The sequence below is a fragment of the Nelusetta ayraudi genome, unplaced genomic scaffold (genome assembly GCF_046127955.1).
Source record: "Nelusetta ayraudi isolate G7.1 ecotype Tasmania unplaced genomic scaffold, CSIRO-AGI_Nayr_v1 ptg000042l, whole genome shotgun sequence".
NCBI lineage: Eukaryota > Metazoa > Chordata > Actinopteri > Tetraodontiformes > Monacanthidae > Nelusetta > Nelusetta ayraudi.
In genome coordinates, this window is record NW_027466092.1 from 14859807 (window position 1) to 14881488 (window position 21682).

The 21682-nt window shown below is 44.7% G+C and overlaps 2 protein-coding genes across 6 annotated transcripts; one reads left to right on the top strand and one right to left on the bottom strand.

Moving 5' to 3' along the window:
* Nucleotides 1–1204: 1204 nt before the first annotated feature.
* Nucleotides 1205–14808, bottom strand: zc3h7bb (zinc finger CCCH-type containing 7Bb). 3 transcript variants are annotated; one of them, XM_076034783.1, is made up of 21 exons: nucleotides 14562–14808; nucleotides 13751–13812; nucleotides 13628–13664; nucleotides 12735–12932; nucleotides 12429–12587; nucleotides 12191–12331; nucleotides 11524–11566; nucleotides 11186–11418; nucleotides 10663–10948; nucleotides 9946–10004; nucleotides 9707–9806; nucleotides 9353–9514; nucleotides 9062–9267; nucleotides 8874–8974; nucleotides 8548–8729; nucleotides 8376–8455; nucleotides 7244–7494; nucleotides 6655–6760; nucleotides 6185–6293; nucleotides 5861–5994; nucleotides 1205–5082 (listed from the first exon to the last, which is right to left on the bottom strand). In XM_076034783.1, the coding sequence occupies exons 2-21, from the start codon at nucleotides 13807–13809 to the stop codon at nucleotides 5047–5049; spliced, it is 2682 nt and encodes an 893-aa protein (XP_075890898.1). In that variant the 5' UTR covers nucleotides 13810–13812; nucleotides 14562–14808; the 3' UTR covers nucleotides 1205–5046. The 3 variants fall into 3 exon arrangements, with proteins under 3 accessions (XP_075890898.1, XP_075890896.1, XP_075890897.1); XM_076034781.1 differs by having other exon boundaries at nucleotides 11177–11418; XM_076034782.1 differs by having other exon boundaries at nucleotides 11177–11418; nucleotides 14736–14754.
* On the top strand, nucleotides 13670–21165 carry rangap1b (Ran GTPase activating protein 1b). 3 transcript variants are annotated; one of them, XM_076034786.1, is made up of 16 exons: nucleotides 13670–13688; nucleotides 15775–15891; nucleotides 16038–16165; nucleotides 17080–17139; nucleotides 17286–17465; nucleotides 17613–17747; nucleotides 18093–18251; nucleotides 18349–18462; nucleotides 18540–18639; nucleotides 18797–18881; nucleotides 18997–19189; nucleotides 19265–19339; nucleotides 19427–19529; nucleotides 19673–19761; nucleotides 20688–20809; nucleotides 20937–21165. In XM_076034786.1, the coding sequence occupies exons 2-16, from the start codon at nucleotides 15780–15782 to the stop codon at nucleotides 21019–21021; spliced, it is 1740 nt and encodes a 579-aa protein (XP_075890901.1). In that variant the 5' UTR covers nucleotides 13670–13688; nucleotides 15775–15779; the 3' UTR covers nucleotides 21022–21165. The 3 variants fall into 3 exon arrangements, with proteins under 3 accessions (XP_075890901.1, XP_075890899.1, XP_075890902.1); XM_076034784.1 differs by lacking the exon at nucleotides 13670–13688 and adding an exon at nucleotides 15270–15399; XM_076034787.1 differs by lacking the exon at nucleotides 13670–13688 and having other exon boundaries at nucleotides 15739–15891; nucleotides 18997–19177.
* Nucleotides 21166–21682: the final 517 nt, after the last annotated feature.

Sequence of the window (21682 nt, forward strand, 5' to 3'; positions counted from 1 at the left end):
AATACATTTGTGAACTTCAATCAACACGAGGCATTTTTTTTTCCTAAATAAGTTTCTTTTATTAAATGTTCCTCACTTTTCCAACCACGCAGGAGAAATGAGGAAATAAAGCGAGGAGAATAAAACAAAGCATCAAATAAGGAAATGTAAAATACAGTACAAAGAGAGGCCTTGTTTTTTTGTTTTCCTGCACCTTTCTCGCTCCTGGTGTCTGTGTCCGTCTTGTTAAAAATAACCAATCATTTCCGTCTTCTTATTTTATGTGGCTGTGTCAAGATGTTGCTGGGAAAATCGAATGGCAAACTATGGAGAAGAGAGGCTGGCTGTGTCACATAAGCGACTGCTAAGAAGAGCAACCGTGTCATGACATTAACAGCGGCAGGTTACAACGACCAAAATTTGATGACACAACAGTCTGAGAGGAGCTTCGCGTCAAGTGGCATTCCATAGAGCCACAGACAAAGAACAATGAGCAAAGTATAGGGTTGTTGTAAACAATACTGTTCCCATCTCAGGACACAGAGTCCTTGTGAGAGCTGAGATGTTGAGTAGCTCGACACAGCCTCATTAATAAATACACTCTATGGTTGTACTGGCTTCACATATGGATGAGGCGTTTCGTGAAAGCTATGCAACAATTTGCAGGGCTAAAACCATTCTAGTAGACGTGTATCGTGTGGGGCAGGCTTCTGTGATTTTAGGCTGGATTGCCACAAGCCGTTATCAAATTGTGGACGGAGGCAGTTTTGTCTACATCCCTCTGCATTGCCTCCAGAGATAAAAACACTTACTTCTAGATAGGGGAATCAGGCTAATTGTCAGGTGAACGCCAGTGAGTCATGTGCTGTCCAACTCCTTTACTGGCCTATAATCCTCATTTGCAAACAGACTGTCAAGTAGCACAAAAGTGTAAAACATGTATTCTCCTAAAATGTGGCAGCGTCATTAGGCAGCTTTAAAACCAGAAGAGCGTGCTACACAGCTTTTCCCAGGTTTTGTCTGTGAGGTCACTCAGTTCATCAATGTTGTCCCACTAGAAACAAAGAGGTTGCTTCATTGATATTTTGCATCTTTGGCTTTAACAGGTTACTTCCCGCTGCAATTAGAATTTTGACTTGTGTGTCCGCTTGGTAAACGCCTTGGCTATGCTTGCTTCATAATGCAGCTGAATCATCTTCCGACAAAAGAAAAAGAAAAAACAAACTTGTGGTGTCAACCCCCAACAGTTTATTCAACTAAAAGAAGTTTTAACCATCTCAACTCTGGTGGATGATGTCCAACGTCAAACCCAGTCAACAGTCAAATGAGAAGAGCATATGAGTTGGAGGCACTCCCCTTTAAAGAAACAAACCTGACTGACCGCAGCAAACTCTTCCACAGCCACAGGAAAATCAAACACGGCTCCATCATCTCTCATCTAATTTAGCTTATAAGAGTGTCTAAATATTATAATAGGTGTCATGTATTATATCCAGTATATAGTAAGCAGGATTATACAATAGGGGTATGTATCATCTTATAGGTGTAGTATATCAAATAAGGCGCTATACAGGAGTATACAGGCTACCATGTATGCTTTAGCTTCCAGGTCAAGGGTGCACACCTACAGCAAGAGGCAGTGAGCAGCCGAGCTCTGTCGGGGGATGGACAGTCCCAAAGGGAAGCTGTTCACAGTACTTTTACTGTCAATTTTAACTCGGTGAACTCTACGCCTCTGCGTCACCTTCAGCCGGCGTACCATTCATAAGGCTAGGAAACACTAAGACCTGATGTGGTGTAGCACAGACACGACATAAGGCTGAAGGGCCTCCAGAGTAAAGGGTTCTTCTGTGAAGAGAAGGTGGGCGGGATCTCTGCTCACTACCTCCAGTAAGAGGCGCGCACGCCTGCATACACGGTGCGTATTTACCGTCAATTATTATATTCATACATAGGTACATATATAGAGAGTTATACATTGCAATTAACATACATATATCAATAGCATATAGAGAAGAAATAGAAATGGTCAATAGATAGCAATCATTTTTGTCATTGTATTCATCATAATACTAGGAGCAGTAATAATAATCGCTTTTAGAAGCTGATAGCAGGGTTGTTCCAGACGAGGGTGTTAATAAAAAAAAAATATATATATATATATATAAAAATAATCACCATACAATTCACTAAAGGCTGACCCAGGATCTGTGTTTAAGTTGAACACAAGCTGCTTTATGAATAGCAGGTCCCATACTGTGAAATTTCCCTTTTGCTTATGTTCTTAATCTCTAAGAATAACGTGGGTCCAACTGGTCAGTGAGCGCCCCAGAAAAAGGAGAAAAGTTCACTTCTACCTCTCAGTTGCTCCACGTTCTAGAAAGCGCGCGCTTAAACACACAATTCTGGAAATCAGCCATTTATGACAACACGAATGGCCTGATAAAGCACTGAAAAACCTTAAACGTCTTTGAAATGAAAGATCTAAAAATGATGATAATACGGGACGTGTCGTTATATATGGGGACGTGTCGTTATATATCTATCTATATAAAAAGAAGCCGTTTTATACAACACTACATCCGCTGAGAGGTGACACTGGATATCTTCTCACATTCTGTTGGGAAAACCTGTATCCTGGCCACCGCATGGATCTCACCCAACAGAACGCCCCCGCCAATCATCAAATACTAAATGTGAGGGAGTTCTACGAGTCGTAGGTGAAGAGCGACACGCTTTTTCCTGCAGGATCCAGAAATTTCTCCCACGGTAACGTAGATCAGTGTTCATTTCACCTCTCAGCGGCTGCACTGTTGTGGTTCATCATTACCGACTACCCTCCAATGCATAGGAGCAAATCTCTAAAATAAACTTATTAAATTTTTTTTTTTTTTTATAAAAGTAACTTATAATGGCAATTCATGCAGCTTCTCAAAATTGTTTTCGCAAAATTATTTTTGCTTTCATATAATCGATTCCTTTATATCAATATCCAAATTATCAGTTTATACGCAAGTTAAAATAAAATCGCTAGGTGGTTTGTTAACCTGAACTCAAACTCTGTCGCACCCTGTCTGGAACAACCCACACAAAAGGAAAAATGAAAAAAACATTTTAAAAGAAAAAAGTCACTATGTCATCTAGTTCAGCAATACAAGTCATATAGCAATACCTTGATAACAAGAATTTCTTCTATGTAATTAATACAGGTTTCAGGTTATATATTTATTAAGCTTAACCGCTAAATTATCAATTATTAGTAGACGTATACCATTATCCATAAATATGCATAATATGTGTGTATATGTATTTGAATATAGACATACCTCCTTCACGTTTCCCTCCACATTAAAGGCTAGAATAAGAAAGCAACAGACATCCAGCCTGTGCGTGCGTGTGTGTGTGTGTGTGTGTGTGTGTGTGTGTGTGTGTGTGTGTGTGTGTGTGTATATACGCATTGCTGCATGTGCGTTTATGTCGGCTGTTTCTGCGTATTCCTTACAGGCACAGTGTATGGTGCGAACAGTTTCCCCCCTCTAGCTGGAAGGGTTGCTATGACTGAAGGACTCGTTTCAGCCACGAAGATCAGATTTCTGTCTGAAGACGGTGAAATAACGACCGCATTTCAACTGAAGAAATTCACTTTTCAAATCATCACATATTTTATGTCCTTAAACTATAGAAAAATACATTCTGTTATTCTTTACATCATTTCAATGCTTAACGGTTCAATCCTTCCTTAATTGATACAAATAAAGTTATTGTTTTTTTTCCCTCTCTTATCTTTCTCTAAACTGAAGCCTCCTGCACGGTCATTACTGTCACCAACCCCTCAGTCTGAGGCAGGTCATCATTCAGAAGTCTGCACTGACCTATTGCTGATGTTGGCTCTAGCCAGGAATCTATGCGTGCATGTCTCTGTGTGGGTGTGTGGGTGTGTGTGTGTGTTGCAGTCACTCGACTACGGTTGTCTGTCAGCCACTGATTGTTTTCTCTCGGTTATGTCGAGCGAGGAGCACCGCGCCTGCTTTCAAGATTGGATGAGCTACAAGCCGTGACGTGGCGGCAGATTGTTCTCGCCATCCGATTGGCCAAATCTGCCCTCATTCCTGCGGCTCATTTCTCAAAATGGAAAGGGGGGGTGCATTGCAGATATGCCGGCACAAATTCCAACACCACAGCAGCTTTTTTAAGTGACCACGTTCTCATTCCTAAAGGCCTGTGCAGGCGTTACATTCATTACATTCTACCAATATGGCAGACAATATTACAGGGAAGCAGAACTTCCCCATTTAAAAAAATAAGAAAACAAAATTAGAACCTTCAATCTAAAGAGAATCGTTTTGAGACTCGCACCTTTGCTTTATTCCCGTTTAGAAAAAGGGAATTTGGTTTGACTTGTTTGTTGTTGTTTTTTTACCTGGACAGTGAGTCCTCACTAAAGATCCTTGTGACGATTCTTTATAGTTTCCCAGTGTCTCAACGGCCATTGACAGCACTGAGGACTTGGCGTGTTTAGCACTCAAACATTTTAATTGAAACATTTAATGACGCGAGTGCCGGGACTTGCCAAGTACATATTAAGCAACGACCAGCGCGCCCTCTCCACAGTTATTTCAACTCAGTGGTGCAAGACAGAAAAACAAAATATTAAACAGATAGTCAGGCGGCCAAGGAGCACCAGGGAACTATAAATGCATGAGTCCAAACAAAAATTAGCTGTGTGTGTGGATTTTCTGCAGCATAATCTGCTGGAGGGGAACCCAAAGGTGCTCTGTGTAACTGCTGCACGATCCTCAAAGAGTCGGCAATTTCACTTGTGGGACTTTTTTTCCTTTCTTTACTTGTGTCTCTGACTGTTTCTGTTATCCGTTTTGTGTACGTGCACGTGTGTGTGTTTGTGTGTGTGTGTATATGTGAGGTCAACCATTTAGCTGCGTTTACGTCCGTTCTCACACTGCTGGCTAGAGGAGATCAGACTGGCGGGATGACAGCGTGTCCAGTCGCAGCTGTTCTGTCCGTCTGCAGCTCGGCAGCCGCTCGCTGCCACCGTCTGCGCAGCCGCTCTCAGAGATCGTCGCCGTCCGACAACCGCTGGCCTCCCTGAAACACAGCGAGAGGCGCAGGTTAGGTCCGAGACCCGGCAACGCTGCCAGTGAACTGGGTTCTTGGGCTCCACCTTCAGATTTTGGATTTCCAGCAACTTATGGCAACTCTATTAGGACAAACCACATCGCGAGCGGGCGGACTGCCAGACAGATACAATATCATTATATCTATCTATATATAACCATATTATATCTATCTGTTTGACAGCAAAGTCATTTATGTAGCAGATAGACATAATGATTGATTATATCCATCTATTATATCTATCTTTATATAACCATATTATCATATCTATCCATCCATCCATCCATCTATCTATCATTCCTTCGACCGCAATGAAGTTTGTCCTTATAGAGTTGCCGTATGTGACATCGTCGGCAGTCGCTGGACCCCAGGACAGATCTCGTAGTAGCCTTGCAGACACCACTTAGCCAATGACAGTTTGCCATGTCACTGAAATAGCTGGAAATTGCCGGACCCCAGACAGATCTCGTAGCTGGAAATTCTTTGTATGTACACTGGGTCGGGTCCAGTTTATTTTTATTGACCAACGATGAACTGAACGCACACACTCACCGGAAAGAAAATCCCTAAACACGTTCATTTGGGAGGAAAATGACATCCATCATTGCCACATAAACTTAAATGAACAAAAAGCTCTCCGGTTTCAGTGAATCAGTTGGCTGATGTTCATTCACATCTCCCAGATTCAGCAAGCGCATCATTTGTATGCATTGCTGATTGAATGAGTTTGTGTTTAACGAGCACTTACCATGGATTCTGTGTAATCTGCCGAAATGGTGACCTGCTTGTCTTCTGGGGGCGGGGTCACAGATGAGGGGTCAGAGCGTCGACACTGATTGGTGAGCTGCAGCCACAGTTCATACATCTGCTGCATGTCTCGCACTGCGGACCCAGGAAGCAGGAGATCAGATCACATCGACAACCCATGTTCGGAAATGGAACAGGGAGCCTCGATAATGAGTCATTAAAAGTAGCTTCTTTAATGGATGCAACTGTATTATGATCAGGTCAATAAATGCAATGATGGTGAGTGCTTTTAAAAGCACTGATGTAACAGCGCTGAGCATCTTACAGCTGTTGTTCTTCATGTACGTCCAGACGTCCCTCTCCTCCTGGCTGTGAGCAAACGAGCAGTTCCCAATGTAGTGGCACTTCTTTTGCTTCATCACATGCACGCACATCTGAAAAGCGGCAGGCAAAAGTCAGAGAACTGAGGCCGATTAAGCCGAAATAATGCTGCATTCTCAATTTCCGCCAGCGGCAGAAAAATGCACTTGAAACTGAAATATGAATTGAGAATGGAAATGTGTCGGTTGCATAACTGTGACTTAAAAAATATTTATCCAACAACTGACAGTGTTGGCAGATAAACAGAACACAAGTCACATTGGCGGATGCTAATTAGACACATGGGTGAGGTTTGGAACGACAACACCTCCTTCGGGGCAAGAACTGAGTCAGCTGTGCTCGGCGCGTGAGCGAGGCGGAGAGGTATGACAAGCACGGCGTACGCCGGGGAGAGAATAACATGAAAGCACTCACGTCATATTGCTGTGGGTAAGTACGGGAGAAAGGCAAAGGCCGGACCACGACCCACTTTTTCTTCTCAAAGGATTTCACCAGGAGGACTCGGCGCTCCTTGGTCCAGCTGAGGAGACACAAAACAAATCTTGAGGGGCAACAAAGCAGGAAGGGGCAATCGGGCGGCGTGCCGATTTTTCCCAGCGGCCACTCGAGGTACTGCAGCAAAACATTCCACGGGCCCAAAAAGCATTTTTCTCTCAGACTGCAATACAAAAATAAACACCTTGAAAACGGCTGACAAGGTGACTGTGACCTGAAACGTGATTCATAGCAAATCTTTCTATTGTAATTTTTTTCACATATGGCCTTAAGTCATTTAAAAAATCCTGACGTGTCTGTAAACGACGTTCTCCAGGATCATTCTGATTGGCCAAATGGATCATGTGAGTTACAGAGGCATGATGGGAAGTGACATAACTGTGCATGCTCTATGGGCTCATTTATGCGGAAGTCCAAAACCTTTTGCTCGTGGTCGCTGGGTGAGCAACTCACACAAATGAATGGGCCGCCATCTTGGCCTGTGGGGGCCTGGGCGGGTCTCACTCACCTGTGTCTGGCTTTGGCAGTGCAGTACTTGAGGTTCTTGTCGGGCTCGTTCACCTGGCCCTCTCGCCAGCACTGGCCGCAGACGAACTTCATCTTCAAGTTGAGGGGGCGCCCGCGGCCCGCCGCCGCTCCCAGCCCCACCACCCCGCCGCCGGGCACCGTGCCCACCCCGCCTCCGCCCATGCACTCCCCGCCCACTCCTCCCATCACTCCGGGGTGCATGTTGCCGCTTTGGTGGGGGACGTGGATGGGCTGGAACACACAGCAGAGAAATGAGTGGTCAACGTGGGTCGGAACAGCAGAGCGTGAGACAGAGTTCTCGTTCCGCTTCAGGGCGACATAACGGCAAAGGGACGAGCACGTGGCTCTGGTTATCATCGCAGTGCAGCAGCAAATCAACATTTTGAGACTTAAAGTGAAACTAGTCCAAGACCAATAAAAAAAATTGTGCCATGTAAAACTGAAAGGATGAGCAGTCTGTTTCACAAATACTAATTCGCCGTCAATGAAATTTAGTGGAATCTTTTGTGCATATTGGGCAAAAATACTGACCGAAAAAAATAACCTACATATATCAATTCTCTCTTCACTAAGTCTCACCCTCAAGGTTACTTTTGTTTTTCTCTGTGATTTTTCGCGGTGAAAAATAGTCAGAAATAAATCAGATCAAATTTGTGGTGATAGTTGGGAAATAGAGAGAACTAGAAAAGAAAGTACTGCAATATGCATTTCAGCAGTGGAGTGAAGTGAATGCATTCAAATGGAGGCCAAGGGTCGATATTGATCAAGCCGTTCCACCGTCGGCGGCAACTACTCACTGTCGTTTAAATATACACAAAGTTTTGCCTGCGACACCTCTGAAACTGTAAACGAAGCTGCTGGCTGGAGGTCAATTGCACAGTACGTCAAGTGCACTGCGGTGTCATAGAGACACACAAGCAAACACCAGGTTGAAGGCTGTGCTGTCTGAAGATCTATCTGGAATCCTTTCTCAACCGGCAGTGCACCATCATCATGTAAAGCACGTCCAGACTGCAACAAAGGTGTTGCAACGAAACCTGTAATCGTGTTAACAGATACCCGAGACCTGAGACCTGAGACGTGTGTGTGTGTGTGTGTTCGTCCTTACTCACCTTCTGGTGTTTCTGTGCATTCTGTTCCAGCCTCTGCCAGTGTCTCTTGGACTCTTGCACCATCTCTTCATGAGTGATACCTGAGCGACACATAAGGCCGTGAGCTCCGTGAAAATAACTGCCGACGCCCACTTTGCAGGGCGCCTGGATGGGTTCTGATCTCTTCACGTACCCGTGTCCTGCTGCAGAACCCAGCACTTCAGCTCTATGACAGAGTGAGCGAAGGAGCAGCTGTCCTCGCGCTGGCAGCCGTAACGGACCTCGTGGCGACACACGTCAAACTGGCAGAGAGGGTGCAGGGGCCGCACCTTGCTGTAACGCACATTGGCCGACCTCACCACGTGCACCAGGCACCTAAAACACAGGGAGATGTTAGAATGGTTATTCTTTTTCATTCTTAAATATTATGCATTAAATATTTGGAATGTCTCCTTCCGAACAAGAAAAAGAAATCCAGAAGAATAAAAAAGCATCCGCCAGAATCTGCAGTTTGCTCACTTGTTGTCGTCAAACGGGTGTCGGGCTGTCAGGTTTGAGCAGACGGCTAAATTCTCTTTGCTTCGCTTGCTGATGATCCGAGGCTTACTGTCAAAACATTCCTAAGAGGAGAAGAAGACGACGTTTTGAAAACGCGCTGATCTCTGAGGACCCATAGGGACGGTCAGACGGACAGACGCAGGTCTCACCTCACAGAGGAACATGAACATGCCCATGTGGAGCTGCAGCAGTCTAGTCACGCTGAGGGCTCGTCTCTCCGTGCTGCCCAGCGGATCAAACAGCAGCTCTCGGCTCAGAGCGCCCTTCCTCTCCTGGGTCCACACGTCAATCTCCTCCTGGCAGTACGCAAACGTGCAGTTCTCTCCGTACTGGCACTCCTGCCGCTCTTGTACTTCTGCAGGAAGTTGAGGTTTGGACACATTAGCGTCCCTCTGATTCAAGTGTTTTTTTCCTTTTTCTTTTTTCCAATTTGTGCGTACCTTTACAAAGAACGAATGCCCCTAGGAAGTTGTTGCGTGCCGGCCGAGGCCGTATCCTCTTCCACGTTGGGTCTTCTGTGTTTTTCAGACGGCAGAGCAGCACGTCCCTCTTGCAGCGGTGTGCGGCCTCCGGCTGATATTTATAATCCATCACCCGCGGACCTTAGAACAGGCAGGAGAAAGCAAATGTTGCAACACCCTGGAACAAGTATCAGCAACAGATTCAGGAATTCTGCGCAAGTTACGTTTACCACCTGAGCTTTCATGTTACAAAACAAGATAAGAGTTTGACGATAACAAAACAACAAAAAGGTGCAGGTCAAAGACCAGCGAGACAAAGAGAGCCGGACCAACCTATTCGGCTGTAGCAGGCGTGACACGCTTGTCGGAACTCATGTGAGGAGGCCAGAGGATTCCTTGACAGCAGAGACAGGTTGGTTCCCGACGGACCATTCTGAGAGAGCGGGAGGAAACGGAATCATCAACATTAGCCAGAAATCGTCACAAAAAAGAAAAGAAAAAGAAAACACTGGCAGGCGGCCTTGCGCAGACAGCTGGTCCTGCAACAATTGCAAACCGGTTGTGTTACTTACAGAGTGGGCAGCATTGTGGTTGCACATTCCAGGGATAAAGCTGGGACAAATTCGACCACCTGAAGACAAAAACAGAGCCACTGCAGTCTGAGACACTGACACTTCTGAAAACCATCTCACTTTAAGTCAGAAAGACACCGAGGCGGTTTAAAGGGAGAAGCACTTAAAAACTGCATCAGGGCTGTTTGGGCTTAAGACAAAATTTTTACACTTGTGCCCTGAAATACACTACCAGTCAACAGTATGGACCCACCCTATGAATTGAATGTCTTTTATTTCATTCTCGGGACTATTGACATTGCAGTTTCTCACTGAAGGCATCAAAACTACGTATATCATTCATTCATCTTCTATACCCGCTTATGCCTATTCAGGGTCACGGGGGTCTGCTGGAGCCTATCCCAGCTGTCTTAGGGCGAAGGCAGGGTGACACCCTGGACAAGTCGCCAGTTCATAAACAGCATATTTGGTTTTATTGAACGTGTTTTTCTTTGCTGTATAATGACATATCTTGCTCATATATTTGATGTCTTCAGTATCTATCTGCAGTGGAGAGAAAGTAGTAGTGTAGGAGCAAGATGAAAAAAGTCAAAAGAAATACATATAAATAAATATATAAATATATAAAATAAATAAATGGGGCAAAAAGCCTAGTATGGGTCCATGTAAATGATCTTGCACTCTGAAATCAACTATGGCAACTTAAACTCAGTTTACCAGGAAGCGTGTACTCTGACAGGGAGTCCAGTCCGCCGGCCACCTTCCCCTCTCCGTCCGTGGCCCCCGTGGAGAAGCCTCCCAGTGCGTCCTGCGCCTGGGTGGAGCCCTGGTCCCGCTGGGCCAGCGGCGAGTAGGGCTCCAGAGGGGGTAATTCGCTGAGGGAGGAGCCGAAGAAGGCGGGGCCGAGCTGGGACGAGGTTGGCGGCAGGCTCGGGGAGTACGGAGGCCGGAGACCCACAGCAGTGTTGGGGAGGTTGGTGGGGATGGCGCCTTGGACTGGGTTCTGGAGGAAGAGCAGAGCATGAGGACACAGGCAGGATCATCAAGAGGCCTGTGTACAATAAAGGGCAAATACAGGTTTATGCAGGAGAAGTTGCACCGCCTCTTGTTACAGTGATGGTTTGCACTGTGCACGATCGCTCCAGCCAAGACACGAGTGGCCGATACGTAACCGAGCTCTGCGCACGTTGCCCATTATTTGAGGCCAGCGCCTTAACCGTCCTTCACTCACATCACTAACTTTGTTGGGGATGCAGTCCAGCAGACTGTCCAGCTTGTCCTTCATGACGCTGCTGTTGCAGTCGTCCATGTGCTCGGACACGGGGACAGAGTACTGCATGGGCGACAGCGCCTGGCTACTGGGGCTCTCCGACAGCTCGGTGCACGGCGTCACCACCGAGGACGCCGGGTCGTCGCTGACCGGGATGGGTGTGGCCAGAGGAGCCGGTATGCACTGCGCACTGGACAGGTCGGCTGAGGACAGACAGAAACAGGCGTGAATGTCGACACTCGGTGGGAAATTAACGTGAGCTGAGGAGGAAACCTGGCACGTTCATGGACCGCAACGATCTGTGGTACCTGGTCCCATGTCTCCCAGAGATTCCAACCCATTGGAGGACATCTGATGACAAAAATGACAGTGTTACTTGTAGGGATGCAAATTATCGATTAATTCATTAATTGTTAGTTGATTGACCTTATTGATCGACTAACGATTTATTGATAAGCAGTGATTTTTCCTGAGAACCTAAATTTCACAATGAAAAGTGAGTAGGGAAAACATTAGTTAACTCTTAAATAATTTTGAGGGTCCAATGTGACCTATTTTTACATTAGAGAACAGAAAAAACACCCTCAACATTTACCCTCGGACTTTAAGATAAACTTCTAATTCTTTTAAAAAATAGTTTAAATGTAACTTGTTCTAGGTATATTATGACCATCACAGTATCTACCGGTGAATTGCTCTTTCCTGCCACTACACTGTTATATTAATGATATTAACTACCCGTGCAAAAAATGTTCAATTAATTGCGACTAATTTCATTTAATTGATTAAATTCTTAATCTGCAATTAATCGATAGTCGATTAATTGTTAATATTCCTAGTTTCTTCCCTAAGCAGACATACCATACTGCATTTTCACAGTTTGAACACAATCTGTGTACTTCACTTCTCCAAATATGAAGAGTTTAGCACAGAATCTGCTGTTTTCGACCACAAGTTGAAGCGACGGCCACAAACCTCTCCAGTCGGTGGCGACGTCTCGCCATGATTCTCTCCCTCTGTGGCGGTGGACTCGGTCTGCGGGCTGATGTAAGCTTTGCGGACCTTGAGACCCAGTTTATTAGCGAGATCCTGGGCCAGGTCGCTCACCTGCCTGTCCTGAGGGAATACACACGACACACACGCAGGTCAAAACCACAGTCGGCAAATCAGATCCCATATTGTCCACTTGGTGCTCCGAGTGTCGATGACGTACTTGTGGTGCTGTGAGGAGGCATTTAGTGACACACTCATAGGCGTCCCTAAGTCGTCCCGTCTCCCCCAAACACAGAGCCTTGCGGAACAACGCCCGCCGGCTGCCGTCTGACACGCACAGTGCACTGTCACAGTCCTGGACACCTCGCTCAAACTCCCTCTGAAGTAGAAAAACAAGCACATTTATAAAATAAATAAATAAATAAAATAAAAAAATGAGGACAGTTTCTGAAATAAAAATGCCAACTCAATTTCAAATAACATTCAACGGCCAAAATGTGTTAGAGCAGCGGCAGTCTCCACTCACCGCCTGGTAGAAGGCGGCAGCCCTGTTGACGTAGAGGCTCTCCAGCAGCTCGTGAGGGATGATGAGGGCCTCGGACTGAGCGTAGCGGGCCACGCTGATCCCCTCGCTGTACTGCTGTGTTGCCTGGCGCCAGTCGCCTTCCCGAAAACACGCGTTGCCCTCGTCCAGCAAGTTGCAAACCAACTGGGTGAGAAATGCCTGAGCAGAGCGTTCACCAAGACGGCAAAGACGTAAGAGATCATCCAAAGCATTTTATCACGCGCAAAACGTCTCGCTACAATGGCTCAAGCAACTTTTCTTCCGCGGTCTGGTTCCTGGCAGCGTGCAGCACATCAGTATTACGTTGAAATGCTGCCCACTTGCGGGCAGCAGGTATAATAAACCCGGCGAGGAGATTGAAATCAGGGCAGAAGTTGTCTTCATCTTCAGAAATGAGTTTGTCAGAAGGAATTTCAATTTCCTACTTTGCTTCTAAGTCACTTCAGTGCAAAGGAATAATGGCCCTTAACTGCAAATCAGTTGAAGTGTCAACTGAGAGGTTGGATGACATTGAATCAAAGAAGTCAGAAGATCAAAGTGGGAGTTGCCTTTAATCCCTGGGGGTTTTAAATGCTCTCCAAGTCTGACTTTGAATTTTGTGAGATATCCTCGAATATTATGAGAATGACGAAAGCATGAATGAGCAGTGAACAGTGAACAGTTTCTGCTCAACTCTGCAGAATGAGGCCCAACATTTTTATGTTTGGGTGATTACAGAAGAAGTCAAGTGGCCAGAAAAAGTTACACCCTCAGAACTGTAACACATAATTTCAATATGGAAGATTTACAATCCTAACTACAGATTGCTGAGCCAAATGATAAAAACATCATGAAAGGAAGAAGTAAGGACAAACCTCATAGCTCTCCGGCTCCGGGAAAGGCAATGATGACCTGTTAACAAAACAAATACAAGAGGTAAGATTCATAGAGCGCAGTGTGACCTGATTTCTTTGCTAGACGTGTGTTTATTTACTCACTGGATGAAACTCATTGCTCTCTGAATTTCCTCTCGCCTCCGGAGTCGTTCGGGGTCCATAGCCTGAAGGAAATCATAGGCATGACTACCGAAATATTACGCTCTAACCCGGAATACCAAAACATAGCGTTCATGTGCTGCTCGATTTTGGGGGGAAATCCCGTTGATACAGCAACAATTTTCTGTAATCCTGCCAAGGCCTGCTACGTGACGTGCCGTACAACCATGTACACGGACAGGGAAGCGAGCGATGAAAACGATACAGAACACATTTATCTTAAATTTGCTATAGATAAAATAATAATAATAAAATAATAATAATAATTGACCAATGTTTGGTGTGCATTTCAAGAAGCGATACACAAGTCAACACTGCAGCCTTAAGTATATTGCGGAAATCGTAGCAGGCTAACACTAGCATCTGGTATGCACGCTACCAAATAGTAAATTCCCAGATAATAAGTGTACGATACTTGGGTGAGCTAATAGCCTAACATTTAGTTTGACTGTTTTTTTTTTTATTTACTGGGGTCTGGATAAAATGCTTGACCGAAACCGTTCACTCAAACGAGATGCTAATCACATATTTAGCTTCGCTTGAGAGGCAACGGAATCTCAAGAAAGGCTCGACTCGTTTCAAAGTCACACGCGTTAAATGTTGATGTTAAATATGATTTAAAACTGCCCATACAATGTACCTGGTTACGCTGCATAACACTAACGCTATCGAACAGTAGCTTAAGACGGTGTTAGCTCACTTATTTGCGAGGAGCTGAGGCTAAGAGAAAAATCCCCTGGTTAGCCCCACTCACCGTAAGTTTGTAGTTTGTATGCCTTTTTTTTGTTTTTTGGTCGAGGGAAACTTCGGTGTTAGCGATGAAAATATGAATTGCTAGTCAACCAAACATCACCCAATATCCTGACGCATTTCTGTAAGTAAAGTGCCCCTGTCATTAGTGTGTGGACGGTCCAAGACTTTCTATTACCGCGAGTGCTGCTGCTGCTGCTGCTGCTAATGGTTGTTAGCTAGCGAGCTAACTGTTTCGATCAGTGCGGTATTGCAACAAGTTTTCAGTCAATGTATGGCCAGAAGAGGGCGACAAATCTTCACTGGCTACCGTTTCTGGAGCATTTTCACTCAACAATCGTATTATCCAGGGGTTTTACGATGGGATTTTACAATTATTACATAATTATCACCCAGTAATAATATTTTTTTTATATTCACACTTTAGTTTACATTGTTATGCGACTTACTGACGATCTAAGGTAGTTTTACCTAACTCCGAATGCATACATAGAAATCATTGTCAATTTTAAAAGCCTGATAGCAGACGACCGAATAAGTTGGGTTTTTTTTTCAAAATAATTTAATGCGTAATGATAAATGACAAATTTTCAGCTTAAGTTAGACATAGTGTGATTCTGTATAAACGTCAAAACACAAAACTATATAGAAGCCGCGGACACTGGTTGCATCAGCAGATGGTGCTAAAGTATCACTAGAATAATAAAGTTCCGCGTCCAGCGCCCGCGAAGAAGAACTCTGTCGGCATGACGTCACATATTGTAGTAACCGGCGCGCTGTATGTAGGAGTCGCGTGTGATCACGACTGCCGACGCCGTTCTCGCCTGTTGTTGTTCTTTGTGGTATGTTTAAGACATTCTATTACACTCTGGAGAGTCGCTTAAGAGTTTTTACTAGTAAATTCCAGGTGTTCTACTCACAGTGACACTTGTTTATATTAGCCAGCGCCTTCTATGTCATGTTGCGCACGTATACTAGCTAACATCCGTATTTACCGGCACGATGTTGAGGAACAGTTGTATCGATCATAGGAAATAGTTTGACCATTTATTAGCTGTCAGTAAACAACGTTTGTTGTGACTAGCGATGATGATTTAGTTTACAGATGGTATTTTGGGTTATTTCTTTATATTAACGTACTTCGTGTGTGTGTGTGTGTGTGTGTGTGTGTGTGTGTGTGTGTGTGTGTGTGTGTGTGTGTGTGTGTGTTTTCACAGTCGTCATGGCCTCCATTGACATCGTGCAGCTGGCGGACGCTCTGTCCCAGACCCATGTTGACGATGGAGAGCTGAGCTTTCAAGGCCTCGGGCTGAAGCTGGACAATGCAGCATCAGGTGAGACAGTGAACGCAACACCACTACCCTTGATACTGTACCTGCGCCTTCTTTTTTTTTTTTTTTTTTTTTTTAAGGTTATTGTGTACATCAGAGGGCTGGCACCTGTCTTCTCCATCTTAGCTCGTGTTTCCCACTTGTTGCAGTGGAGGAGATTGTTCATGACATTGAGCAGCTGCAGTGTCTGCGAGCTCTGCGTCTGGAGGGAAACTCTGTGGGTGTGGAAGCAGCCCAGGCCATCGCCAAAGCTCTGGAGGGCAAAGACCTGCTCCAGGTACTGCTCTGGATGTTGTTATTTATTTATTTATTTCCTATAAATGTGCCTTTGTAACGAATGGTTGCATGGAGGTGACCTATTTGCGTTGCATAAAATGAAAACTGCAGTAAAGGTGACAGTTGTATCGTGTACATTTTATAACTAAACTGTTACCCACTGGAGCTGAAACAAACAGCGGAAAGTACCATGCTATTCTGCTGACTAAAGAGTTTTGCTTTATTTTATTATAGAGCAGTGGAAAAAAGTTTTTGGACACCCTTAGCATTGTACACAAACTCATATATAATCGTGAAATATTTGCAGAAAGAAAAATCTTCTTTTATACGTGATAATAGGTGTGGCTGCTTCAGACGGACATGGATAAATTATTTCTTTAAACTCATTTTTAAAAAGAGAAAATACCAAAACTTGGCCTGGATGTGTGGCAAAAGAGAACAACATCCAGTTTTGACCTGGACGGAGCAGTGCGCAACGTGCAGAAGGAGGTCAATGTGAATGACTGGACAATAAGAAATAGCAAGTTGGAGACTTATGTCTGTGTATGTTAATTAACTACTATCATTATGCGTTTATAACGGCTATGATTATTCAGTATTTATCATCCAAAAGAATTAAAAAAAAATACAGTCCAATTCCATTCTCATTATTATTTTTCTGTGAGATATAATTCAGTTCCATAGTCTGCTAAATTATTTTCGAACAATGTTAAATTTTGTGCAGTGTATTTATTTATTATTGCGTTCTCCCCCCTCTGATATATACATGGGAGGAGGAGATTTATGTATTTTTTTTAATTCTCAACATTTCCACACATTTTTCTATTCATTCTAATTTAGTACATGCTGATGTTTTAACACAGTGTTTCTGTCAGGCTACTGTCACCCAGCTAATAGGTCTCTGTGTCTTTGTAGAGGTGCCACTGGAGTGACATGTTCACTGGAAGGCTGCGCTCTGAAATCCCAACGGCACTGGTGAGAGTTTCTTCCATTGTGTAGTCATGCTGCATCATTTCTTTCTGTGATTTAGTCTCCTTGGAAGCCGTAACACAGCCGCGCTTATCAGATGGTTTCAGTCGTGAATGCATAGACACTATTTGCTTTCTGTGTGCCTTCATCAGAAGCATCTGAGCGCTGCCATAATGAGTGCAGGGGCCCGGCTGACTGAGCTGGACTTGAGCGATAACGCCTTTGGTCCCGATGGTGTGAAGGGAATTGAGCAGCTGCTGAAGAGCCCTTCCTGCCACACACTCAGGGAGCTGAAGCTCAACAACTGCGGCATGGGGATTGGTGGCGGAAAGGCAAGTGCTCACCTAAATTCATTGTATTTAAGCCAAACAAATCTTCCCCCCCCAATTGCGATCTTTGGGTTTAAAGATTTCTCTGATGCGAATGAACTGACTAAAGCGAAGGACCTGGTGGATAACGGTAGTGTATGTGTTTTGTAGATCCTGGCTGAAGCGCTGATTGAGTGCCACAGACAGTCCTCAGCCAATGGAACGCCGCTAAAGCTGAGAGTGTTTGTCGCAGGGCGGAACCGCCTGGAAAATGAAGGGGCCCAGGCCCTGGCCAGGGCCTTTCGGGTACGGCACACCCATCAAGCATCGCTTGCATGAAACACATTTCCATTATTTGATGTCTCTTAGCTTTGAATACAGAGCGCTGTCCTTATTCTGCATATAAACTAAACACATTTAATTTCCTGTGTCAGTTTTAATGGATTCAAGTTAATGAAAAAATGAAATAGTAAAAAGTGAAAATGCAAACTGCAATTGCTCCACCAAGTTTGAAATCGGATGCACTGACTATTTTCATTTGAATGTGAAAGGACCACAGTTTACAGACACTGTCCACATGCTGGTTAAATACAAACTGATCTTTTTCATTGCTTTTCATTGCTTAAGTCCTCTCTGTTTTTTCCACACTAGCTAATGGGCAGCCTGGAAGAAGTCCACATGCCCCAAAACGGTATCCACTATGTGGGAGTGATGGCGCTGGCTTCAGCGTTGCGTCACAATCCACAGCTCCGCGTCCTCAACTTCAACGATAACACCTTCACCAAGAAGGGAACGCTGGCCATGGCGCAGGTGAGGCCTGGTTTTACACACTGGAGCACAGGACTCGGAACACCTGTGGCCTCCCGTTCGCTGCAGGTTGTCAAGTTGTTTTTGCTGAACTTCGCAGGCCCTGAGGCACCTGAGGAACGTGCAGGTGGTCAACTTTGGCGACTGCCTCGTCCGCTCGGAAGGAGCCATCGCCCTTGCCGCTGTGCTCAGAGAGGGACTTCCCATCGTCAAGGTGAGGTCTCCTCTCAGAGTCCGGCCGTGGCGGAAACACCCGCAGTCTGACCGCAGCGCTGCCACGCTTCTTTCCAGGATCTCAACCTCTCCTTCGGCGAGATCACGATGGAGGCGGCGCTTGTGGTGGCTCAGGCCGTCAAGGACAAACCCCACGTGGAGAGACTGGACTTGAATGGTATGCAAAACTGTTGAAATTGTAGATAATACGCAGGAGTCCTGGAAAGTCGAGCGCAAAAAGGTTCTGTTCAGACCGAGCAATAATGAAAATGGAGCCCAAATGAGGACGCGTAGAGGTTTGCAAAGATATTCAGAGTTTTGTATGACCTGAACAGGTAACTGCCTGGGCGAGGGCGGCTGCGAGGCTTTGAAAGAGGCCTTGGAGAACGTGCTGAACGCAGACTTGTTGGCATCACTGAGGTAAAGTTTTTCAGTCTGCTTGCACTTGCATAACATCAAATGTTTCCTTCAAGATTTTGTTAAGTCAGATTTGAATTTTAAAGTGAGCTGGCTAACTGTTTTAACTCAACCACAGCGACGACGAAGGAGAACCTGAGGATGAGGAAGATGATGAGGAAGAGGATGACGATGACGACAACAGTGATGGTGACGAGGAGGATGACACCAGTGAGAAGTGTGACGACGAGGATGCGGATGCTGGAAAGGAAAATGGGATCATAGGAACAAAAGACAGCCCTGAGAAACCACAGAGCCCAGTAAGACGGCCAGTAAGACGACGCAGCCACGACGTCGCACTGTGTTTCATTGTGGAGTGTCTGAAATTCCAGTGTGTCCTCCGTTAGGCAGAGATCCTGGCCCTCCTCAGCTGCCCCTCTGTGGAGGAGCTCCTCCAGCTGAGAGCAACACTTCAGCTGCAGGTAAGAACCTCCTTTAGTTGCGCCAGGCCATCAGTTTGCACACAGTTTGTCACAACATGGATCACAACTCTGTTTCTGCTCCTCCAGGTTGATGCATCCGACCCCACGGAGGCAGTCGATGTCTTCCTGAAGATTGCCTCTCTGTACAGTGAAGACCCAGAGACCAAGGCAGCAGTGCTTGAAACTATTGGTAATATCTAAAGCCTCCGCTTTTGTTGTTAATTCAGTTTCACTCAGACTTATGAACATTGTCATAAGTAACAATTTTTTGGGTTTGAGAAATATCCTGGTTGTTTAAATTCTGATGTGTGGTGTCACCGTGTTGTGCCACAGACGTCCTGATGAAGAAGCTCCTCCCAGCTTCAGTGCTTCAGTCGTACTGCTTCTTCTCCACGCTGCTGGTCAAGACTGGACTCCTGAAGGTGTGTTGGTCACCTAAACCTTGAATGTAGTTAAAAGTGACACAGCACAATCTTCCTCTTCTTAAAAAACAGCTGTCTCACTTGACTCATCACTGTTGATTCAGCTCTTAACAAGAACAAGAAGGTGTTCACTTTTAGCCGTTTCATAGATTTGAAACATTTTTCATGTTAAGGAGTTGGAACATGGCCTGGCTAATTTGAAGCTTCAATCAGTCAATCAAATTCTATTTATACAGCACCTTCCAACAGCCAAACAGTGCACAAGGTGCTTTTCAGAGTAAAAGCTTCTTTGAAAGCCTGAAATATACACATTACATTAATCCACAAATCTTGGTCATATATTTGATGTCTCCCCTGTGTATCTACAGTGTAGAAAGTAGTTGAGATCAAGAAGAAACAGGTGTGTCCAAACTTTTGACTGGTAGTCTATATAAATATAAACATGTATATAAATAAATGTTGTTGCGTGTGTGTGTCACATCAAATGATTATAAAATTTAGATAGACTTTGCTGCTGTCCATGTAGAATGTGTTTGAGCGGGTTTGGGATGGTAAGACTGTATAATGGCGTTATGATCTGCTGTTTAACTAAGTCCTGTGTCTTGATCTTGGAGGGGGGTGGTGTGCAAAGTGTTATGGAAAGAGTCGCACAATTTGAAAAGCTTTTCCGTCAGTCTGTTCTTTATCTGCACCCTGCACCCATTCCAAGAACCTGGAAATGATCTGCAAAAAACCCAATGAGTCACGTGTTTCTGTGTGTGATGCTGACTGAATTTGTGATAAACAGTTGCTCGGTCTTCGTGGTCCTGGGACTAGTCTCGCTCACAGAATCCTGAGTCTTCACCTGGCTTGTGTCTGTTCTCTAAATGAATATAATGTTGTCATATTGGGGTTTCAATGTTTTCTTTCTTTTTCTGTTTTTTCAGGGCGAGAGGAAGATAAAGACCGTTTCTCTGGGCCCAGGTCAACTTTTGTGTTTGGAGCACGCCGTCCAGCAGCAGTACTTCTCCCAGCACCACGCCGCGCTGCTTCACACCTTGGTGTCCAAGTAAGATCAGCGTCACCCACAGCGATTTGAGCCCACTTGTCAGCTGTGAAAAGAGCACGGTGCAGTTAGATTTTGGTGAAGGGAATGATAATTTTTTACTGTTTTTTTATTCTTGGCTAATTTGCAGGAAGACGGAGACCTTCAAGTCGTGCAGTGCTGAAGGCGAGAGGCTGAACTCTGCTCTGGAGAAGATGTGCAGTGGCCAGCACTGAGCAGGCAACAGCACAGGGACACACATTCACACTGGACTGATAACAATCTCTTCTACCAACAGGGAGGCATTTTTACTTGAGAAAGGGACCCAGACAACCACTTAACATATTTTCACTGTATCCTGTTTTAAAAAGGATACAACATAGTATCCTCAGAATCTCTTAATTTGTTTATTTTTCTACATATGCTTCTTACATATATATTTTTGAATAGAAAATAGAGGTAACAATTCTTAAAGGCACAGGTCAGCTAACAGCTGGTTTCCAGCGAATTCCTTGTGAATAAATCGTTGATATTGTTTTTCATGTAAGTGTGCATGATGAAATAATAAATAGCAATTTGATAAGCACATTTGTCTTAGAGCCAGCACTGGAAAGGTCTGACTCAGCAAGAGAAAGATGTTTCCTGGTAACTAGCATTCAGTCCGGTGACGTCTGGATAGGTATTCACATGTTGCCATTGGTGTGTTCAGAAAGACAAATCCCAACTCTTCAGATTTGGAACTGATTTACTCTGAAACTCTGATCAAATCTGCCAGATCTAAAAATCCAAAATAAATCATAAGTCTAAAGAAATGTTGTTGACTGCTTTTGTTTGTTTGTTTTACATTGGTTGACATAAAACCTAGACAGGGAAATATCTAATTGGTCTGCTTTCAAC